Source organism: Lolium rigidum, chromosome 3 (genome assembly GCF_022539505.1).
Source record: "Lolium rigidum isolate FL_2022 chromosome 3, APGP_CSIRO_Lrig_0.1, whole genome shotgun sequence".
Classification (NCBI taxonomy): Eukaryota; Viridiplantae; Streptophyta; class Magnoliopsida; order Poales; family Poaceae; genus Lolium; species Lolium rigidum.
Window position 1 is genome coordinate 216,960,800 of NC_061510.1, and position 9,140 is coordinate 216,969,939.

Genomic DNA, 9,140 nt, shown 5'->3' on the forward strand with positions numbered 1-9,140 from the left:
GCGTACTCGGTCGGCATCCCAGTTTGGCAGTTAATAAACCGCTTTGTTTGTCCCGGCCTTCATGTGAGCCGCACAATTTGAATCGAGGGGCAGAAAATTACCCGCCCTATTTTACCAATTTTCACGGAGCACTGAGATTAGAGCATTTTGCAGATCACATTTAGTATTTCCTGGACGTGTCCTATTTTTAACGATGCTGCCACTAGCATAACATAGCTCCAAGTAACACGACGGATCTTGTGGTGTTAAAGAAATCATTAGTGGCCACGAAGCTAATTACTAAAAATAAAGTCTAAAAAGAAGAAGCTCTTGTGCCATACACTATGTCACGATGACTTCAATTGGTTTGCCGTTCTAGTAACAGTGTTGGCAGACACCTCATTGCTGATGTCAAATACACTGGATGTCTCACTCTCGCTACCCACACACCTATCAAAAGATTGGGTGGCAGCAATGATCACCTCCTGTATGGATCGGAACAACAAGCAAAAATCGTAAAGTAAAAGAACTTCGCGGCCACTCCAACGCGGCTGAAATCGACGCCGGCCAATCAGGTGGCCAGGATTAGTTTACGAACATGAATCTCCGCAAGTGGAATGACAACTACGGGGGAGAAATGTCCAAAGATTCCAGATCAGCGCGGCTCTTCGTAGCCGCGCAGGAGCTTGAGATCCATTATCTGTTGCCAAGAGGCAAGACGGCGAGCAAAAATAAGAACTCGCCAAGAGTCATCGCGGCCGACACGGCTCGGATAGAAAATTATAAGACGACGTGGACGTGCACCTGAAAAGGGCAGCAGGCAGGCCGGCGGATGCTCGCCGCGTCGAACCGGTTATAGTCAAGTGCTTTTGGTCGCATCCTACCTGATTATTGGCAGATAATTTAGCTGAGGGTCGTGGCAATGTCAGGTGGGTCCAGAGTATCTCGGACCCACACGTCTGTGTCAATTTGAGGGTCTGTCTCGGATCACGGGATCGGGTTGGGGATAGCAGGCGGCTCTGCATCGCCGCGTATGGTTTTGTCTCATAGTTTAATCACCTACTAGTTGTTAATGCGACAGAGGAGCGTCACACAAGTGATATGCGTGGCTGATTTACACAAGGTCCACATTTCAGTTGTGTGTATCTATTTTGACAAACCTAGCTCATATGATCACCATTTCAAAATCTCATAGCATCTCTAGTCGCGTCCCTCAAAAAGAATCCGGACAAAAAAGAGACCCTCTTCAGCAAAGTTGGGAAGCATGCATTTTTGTAGAGGGACCAGCCCATGTGGGAAACTAGGTGGGAGAAAGTATGGGGTACATGGGGAAAAGAGGATGACATATGGGGATTAGAGGGGCTGCATGCCCGCATCCGATGCTTTATTTGTGCCTGGCGTCCCCGACCCGTTCCCTGTGTATAAAATCTCTACCGGGGCCGGACATAAAATGCGACGATTTTTAGCTTTGGTGATGCGACTAGAATGCTTTTTTTTTGTCCGCGTTTCACCAAACGTCTTTTGGCGGACGCGAGTGGAGATGCTCTTAGCCCTTAATTTGGTGCCAACAAGGATGGAGCTGAAGCCGTGCATGTCGGCGTCAAGCAGTTGTTCATGGTCATATGTACATCCTGTAGAGCATCACGACATGTTTATACAATTGTTTACGTGGTTGTTCAACCACGAGGTCTATCTGTTTTCAAGATGGATGGCAGCGTAATCTACGGATTGGCCTTTCTTCACCTTAGTTTCTCGTATAGTTTTTTTTTTTCTTGAGAGCTTGTAGAGAGCATAGTTTAATTTTTGGGTGTAACTTTTGAATTGTAACATCTACGTGCATCTTAGTTATGAGGGGCTGGCTGTAATTCTTGGATATTTTTGTAACTAATAAAGTGTCATGCATCGAAAAAAGGAAATGTCGGTGTCAAGTATATTGACTAGGCCCCAATAAATTTGACATGAGATAATTAGCTTTAGCGGTTTGGGGTCATACACGTTGGCGCCGATCAACCTCCTTTCGCCGCCAGATCCCGTGGCTCCGACCTTGGTTCGACGCCGGAGATGCTTGGTGTCGACATGTTGTAGTTCAACTCCTTCCTACTACTTTTTTTTTTGGACAGAAACTCCATCCTACTTTACAGCTAGACTAGGGGTTAGATTTTAAAATGTAGTTTCTCCGTTTGCTAAAGTTGACAAAATACTCCTGTGCCTGTGTGCAAAGGCGTACAGCGACTGGGGAGACAGGTCAGGACGACGACTAGAGCCATCACTGCCCGCGGGAATTTCGTGGCGCGCACGGCCGGTGGTTTAGCCGCCCAGGCGACTTTGTTCACTGAACCCGGCCTCGGTCGGGACCGTGCATGCGTCACTCGCGCGGCCGCCTCGCCGCGGCTTGGAAATGTACAGCGGCACGTGCCGATTGAGTTGCCGACCGCCCCAAGTCGCTGGACCGCTTGGAGGGGACACGCCTGGCCCGCAGGAATACGTGACGATGCAGCGCGCGCGAGCCACGTCATCCCGTAGACGGCCGGACTCTTGGCCGCCATGTACGCAGGTGAAGCCGGCGGCGATTGACTCTACGGCGGCGACTTCCGCCGAGTCGCCCGGGGGCCCTCCGTCGCGGGAGCTAGCTAGCTAGGTAGCGGCGGGATATTCGAGCGAGGGTGCTCTGTCTGCTGAGGTCGCCGTCACTGGCCGTACATCTCATCACTAGGTAGGCGGCTGGTGGCGCTGGCCGCATGCCATGATCGTAACATGGATATTTTCTTGGTGGAGGTACGTGCTCACATGGGCCAACGAATCTAGCTATGCGGCAATTTACGTGTAACCCATGCGGCCATGTGCGGCAGAATCCATTTCGCCTCCTAATTTACTTTCCTTCGAAGTATTAGGATGGAAAAGAAATCCATCCTATACTCTATCCGTCCATCTCATGAAAAAAAATGGCTAGATACATCCAAATTTTGACAAATCTAGACATCTTGCTGGGATTGAGGGGCGTATTTTGAATCTCGAAAACAGTTCAACAGACCACTTTTAATCAAACCAGTTTCGTAGAAATCGTAGAGGACCGGAAACCCTAGGATTTTCTTCTTCTTATTTCAGCTGTTTGCTCCATAAGATTTAATGAATCTTAGAGGATTTCCTACCTAAGGAATCACTACTCAAAAGGTTACAAGCTTTCTTTCACTTAAACCTCTTGGAAATAATCTTCGGTTCTCATGCGACGCAATCGAGCATACCGAAATTATATAGGATTCTAGCGCTCATGACTTTGCAACCCTATGTTTTCCATATTTTCATCCCTTTTAAATTCCTTCAAATCAATAAGCCCTAATAAAACAACATACATGTGAAATGTAATCCTACAAAATTTCTAGGAAAGTACTTTAATTGACTCAAAGAGGCTCTTGGGTCAACGCGGTATACATGTAATGCATGCACACACTTGTCAAGCTGTCTTGGTTCGGGGTAGTTAGTGGAGAGGATTAGTTAGTGAACATCTATCAAGCCAAGTGGAAACTTTTATAATACCAACTTACATATTATTACTCTAAAGAAACCTTCTTCTAATATATGATGTACATAGGGGCAGGTGATCGATGAACCCCCTATCTTTTCACAGAGCAATCATGTGTGCTAGCGCGAAAAGCACTACTAATTAAGATTTTATAAGTCTCAATCTACAGTGGATAAATAAAACTTTATACAAAGATAAATTGTGCCTTTATCCACACACAAAATGTTCTACTATACCGACTTGAGGTTTTCTAGTAAAATGGAGTAGATCAGATTTGGATACAACTTGGATATTTTAGCTCTACCAATATACACATCAGGGTCGTATTCAGCTCCTTATTTTTATTTGATGTAGATAGTATAGCTAAAAAGATGATCCTATATTTAGGGACTCAGAAAGCTCAGCCTTTTTTTTTCAACCATCACCGTGAAGGAGCGAAAACACGAGTCTCTCCTACGCCCTTGGCATGGTCGATTGTGCTAGTGCACACACACCGCCAGTATATAGAAGACCATATTAGCAGCAAATATGGGGATTCATCATTTGTATTAGAGGAGCAAAAACTCAGAGAGAATTTCTGATGGAATACCTTTTCGATGAAATTGGCCTATTGATGCAGAGGCCGGCGATCATCCGTTTCCAAAAAATAATACCACTAGAGAAGTGTTGGATATAGAATTAGCCATGCAAATTGTACTCCAAATCGAGTAGTATATATCATATAGAATTACTTCGTATCGACATATTCTAATAAATCGAAAAAATTATCTACTCCCTAGATGATTTTTATAAAAAAATCAAAGGAGCCCTGAAAACTTTAGATTGGAAAAGACCAATGCTCGTTACCAACGGCGGAGGATGTATTACAACGAGGTACCGATTTCAACGCTAGTTGTACCGAGAAGGATGAACCTAGCCCGAAAGCTGACCAGAAGGCGCCTAGAAATCATCGATGGTGGCGATCGATGCCCTCGCCAAACCTAGAATCCACGGTATCTGCATCCAACATATTTTTAGCCGAGGAGCAAAATAGATCTACCAATGGGAATCTGTGCGACCCGTACAATTATTCCAAGAGGCGCAACAGCAGGTAGGGCCCATGCAAGTTGCCCCGTTTCCTAGCCCGGGCCCGCCACACAAGCAGGTACGGAGCGGCCCCTCACGGCCCAGATGGGCCTGCCTACACTGGACGGCAACAAAACAGCTGACGTAATCCATGACAATTCCGTTCCTCCCAGCTGGCCCCACCCCACATCCCACCGCTCACACGTCGCATCGCCCATCCGATTCTCGACACGTGGCCCCGCCCATCCACGGTCAACTGGCCGCGCCGCACAACTTGCACGTGCCCTCCCCTCGACACGCGTCGGCCCGCTCCGTTCTATATATAGGAGCTGGTACGGCGGCGAGATGTTCCATTCCAAACCTTCCCCAGCCAGCCAGCCGCCATCAGTGAGCGATCAAAACGTACCGGCGACCAACAGCGCGACAGTCGACAGATCTTCCGAGCTAATCCCCGTACGCGAATGGACTTGGGCGGAGGTGCGATTGAGCTGCCCCCCGGCTTCCGGTTCCACCCCACCGACGACGAGCTTGTCAACTACTACCTGTGCCGCAAGTGCGCCGGCCTGCCCATCGCCGCGCCGGTCATCACCGAGGTCGACCTCTACAAGTTCGAGCCCTGGAAGCTGCCGGAGAAGGCGGCCGCCGGGGGCCAGGACTCCAAGGAGTGGTACTTCTTCTCGCCCCGCGACCGCAAGTACCCCAACGGCTCCCGCCCCAACCGCGCCGCCGGGACAGGGTACTGGAAGGCCACCGGCGCCGATAAGCCTGTCGGATCCCCGCGCGCCGTGGCGATCAAGAAGGCCCTCGTGTTTTACGCCGGCAAGCCCCCCAAGGGTGTGAAGACCAACTGGATCATGCACGAGTACCGCCTCGCCGATGTCGACCGATCCGCCGCCGCCAGGAAGAAGACCAACAACGCTCTCAGGGTAAACCCGCTGACCAACCCGGCTCTGTCGATCTCTGATTCAGTGTTCTTGCGTCTCTGCCCCCATTTCCCAGTTTCTTCTTTTAGCAAGGGATTATTATTTATTAAATTTACTAAAAAATCCAACCGAGAAAATCTTTCTTGAAATAGAAGTTGGTGCTTTAAAAAAGGTGAATTTGTTAGGTCCATGGCCAGATGAAAAAGAAGAGGACAAGTTGCAGCACGCTCAAGTTGTCCTTTTCGTCACAGCCTGTAGTTTGCCTGCGACATGCGGAAAGCTAATTGCGGCGGTCCCTCGCATGTCGTCACGGCTCACGTCACGCACCGCCGGCGCCGCCAATCTCGTGTAAAATAGCTTTAATTGATTGATTTTATTTATCTCCATGGATCGCGATCGCTGACGAGACTTTTCTTTGATCCTGCAGCTGGACGACTGGGTGCTCTGCCGAATCTACAACAAGAAGGGCGTGATCGAGCGGTACGACACCGTCGACGACGAGCCCAAGCCGGCCGCCGCGCCGCCGTCCGCCAAGAACCCGCGGGCCGCGCACTACCCCGTGGTGCCGGCGATGAAGATCGAGCTGTCCGACTACGGCTTCTACCAGCACCCCTCGCCGCCGGCCACGGAGATGCTCTGCTTCGACCGGTCCGGGTCGGCGGACAGGGACTCCGACCCCCACTCGCTGCCGCTGCTCCACACCGACTCCAGCTCCTCCGACCGCGCGCAGCACTCGCCCTCGCCCGACTTCCCCAGCGACATGGACTACGCCGAGAGCCCGCACCCTGCTGCTGCCTGTGGCGGCGGCGCTGGAGGATGGCCGGGCGACGACTGGGGCTGCGACGACGGCTTCGTCATCGACGAATCCCTCATCTTCGACCAGCTCTCGCCAGCCGGCTTCGGCTTCGACCGCGACACGGCGGCGTTCGGGGACATGCTCGCCTTCCTTCAGTAACTTTTCTGAACCAAGGCAGCAACATCAGTCATCACAAGAGAAACAGCCACCGCAGCGATTCCTCCTCCTCCTAGCCCACTAACATGTTCGTCAGGTCTCGTGTAATTCGGCTCAGCGAAACTGACCGATTACCAGTCTACTTAATTAGGTGACTAATTAGCCGTGCAAGCTTCCCCAAAACCCATGGCGGATCAGAGAAACTTAGTGAGGATTTAACCCCGCACACGGATCTCGCTCGATCGAGCGGTCGACAGGCTCCGGTGCACAGTTTTCCCCACCGTACATACCAGGTGTTACTGTTAACCCTGTCAGGTTTTGAACTGGCATTTGGTAGCTTTGGTACAAGCATCATTCATTTGTACCAGGTCCCCCTGCCCCTGCTCTTCCCCTTGGACATAGCAAAGCATGCATGGTAGGTCATGTTTCGTCGTCAATTAGGTGTTAGCTAGCCGTCGGGTAATGTAGCCGGTCAATCAACTTTTGTTGTGTTACTTAGCTGAGATTGCCTATCTGGCAGATTCAAAACTAGAGGTCAAACAAAAAAATAGAGGGGAACAAGTTTTTGATTCGAGGAGCTATGGATTGTGTTGTGTAGCTTAGAGTAGAATTGGTTCGGGTTCCTTTTCTTTTTCTTCAGAGGACTTGGTTCAGTCTGACAGGTTTTAGGGTTTTCAGGTGTCATGTAATTGCAGAAGAGGGTGTGATTGTGTTGCTTTCAGAGTGGTCTCTAGCGTGACCTGGAAAGCCAATTTTGTAATGCAATTATCGTAATTATTATATTAAAAGGTCGTGTCAATCATATAATTGTATATTTCCACTCTTTTTCCTTCTTTGTGCATCTTATTGCTGATGATGCTTGCTTGCACAGTTGCACGACTGAATAAGCATGACAGGGAGAGGCAGCTTGTCTGGTAAACTTCTGCTGTCGCTGATAGGGATCTGCTGCTGCTGGTGCTCAATCCATTCATGCAACTTGATGCAGAGACGTCATGCATGAATAACACTTTTGAACCATGAAAAGCAGCATCATGTGTCATGCATTCCCCTTTTGGTTGTTGCTGGATGCCTTGCTGACAAACAGATATGTCTCAATGCTTCATATAAAGTCGTGGCATGTTCTCTAAAAATCCTTACAAATAAGGTGTACAAGTTTTTTCAGAAATAGGACGGAAAAAATCTTCACAATTTGCAAATAAGGGTTTTGCTCGAGTTTTAGATCAGTTTAGATGTAGAGTACTTGTACACATTAAAGAACTTCCTTGTAAAAATACAGTGCTTGAAGGTTAATCACAAAGTACCAAAATGGCTAAGTAACAAAACAATTACTCTTCGTCAATTTATTTCACTCCAATGGGCAAACGATATTTTCTCTTTAGCTGCAATGGGCTATCATGAGCGTGTCATATCATAGCAGATGGCATACCTCCCACCCTAAATTATTAATCTGAACCAAACACCTTGGTGTATTTACAAATACGATGCCGATGGCCTAGAAGGAAAAATATAATTAGTGTTCCAAAATTGGAAGAAAGGTAAACATAAGGAAATACAAACTCAGTGAAATTATTTGGAACTTAATATGGCAAATTATTTAGTCATATAGAATATAATAATGTTCTCATGATGCTCATAATACCGCAGAACGTAAAAATACTCTAAAGAAGCCCAAATGGTATTTCAAGTGTGTTTTATGAGAGATTTGGGGAATTAGTGTAATGAGATTTGAAGGCCTAATATATTAGATGAATTTCATGCTACAAGTTTGTATATTTTTAGGCTTAACTGTCAGATAATCATCGTAGTACCTAAGTGCAAAGATGATTAAACAATTCAAAATTTTAGATAATTTTTCTCTTAAATTTTATTTTAAGATATGGACTAAGTACCCAATGAATACTTACATAGTGGGGTGTTGGTTTTACACGAGGCTCTTAACACAATACATCATAAAAGACAAAAACCTTTTATTTTGAATGTGGATTTTGAAACTGCATAAAATAAAATCAAACAACCTTGTGTTTATCAAATGCTACAATTATAAGTCTTTTGGTATTGGATTTTGAAGATCCATATAGGAGGTATATGGGTATAAATGTACCCCCTCCGTTTCAAATTAATTTACTCAGCTTTGTCTAGACAAAACTGAGTAAATTAATTTGGAATGGAGGGAGTAGATGATAATGTTGGGCCATTTGTCCCAGCTTACGAAGGACTAAGACAAGAGGACTCCCTTTGCACACTTTTGTTTGTCCTAGCTGCTGATGCACTAGCCATGATGATGGCCCACATTATTTGGTTAAATCAAAGGAACTTTTGAGAACAAAACGAGAATGTCATAAATATACTTCTATATGCATATGCCAATGTTTTTTTTATATTCGATCGGGGTGATCTTGTGAGTGCGGACGATATGAAAATTTTGTATTGTGCATTTGAGCCAATGTGAGAACTAAATTTAAATGTCCATATAAGTGAACTTCACTCCGTTTGGGCAAGAAAATAAATGAGATTCATATAATAATTTTCACATATCAAGTGGGTGAATTGCTTATGAGATACCTTGATATCCCCCAGTAGACGAAAAAATGATTAAAATAAAGCTCGCGAGACCATGGAGAAAATAATTGAACAAAGATTTGGATCTTTACAACTAAAAATGTTGGCTTCGGGAAGGAGAATTGTGTTGATTAAGTTTTGT

General features: G+C 46.6%; 1 protein-coding gene across 1 annotated transcript; it reads left to right on the plus strand.

The window, feature by feature from the left end:
• The first annotated feature begins 4,936 nt into the window (after positions 1-4,936).
• LOC124703005 (NAC domain-containing protein 71-like) lies at positions 4,937-7,241 on the plus strand. The gene is made up of 2 exons (XM_047235209.1): positions 4,937-5,490; positions 5,915-7,241. Exons 1-2 carry the CDS (start codon positions 5,026-5,028, stop codon positions 6,440-6,442), a joined length of 993 nt encoding a protein of 330 aa, XP_047091165.1. The 5' UTR covers positions 4,937-5,025; the 3' UTR covers positions 6,443-7,241.
• The last annotated feature ends 1,899 nt before the right edge of the window (positions 7,242-9,140 follow it).

Excerpts from the sequence above, each read along its gene's own strand:
- LOC124703005 (XM_047235209.1), top strand. The coding sequence starts at position 5,026 with ATGGACTTGGGCGGAGGTGCGATTGAGCTGCCCCCCGGCTTCCGGTTC. Across the intron at positions 5,491-5,914 it reads AGACCAACAACGCTCTCAGG|CTGGACGACTGGGTGCTCTG; the intron begins GTAAACCCGCTG and ends TTGATCCTGCAG.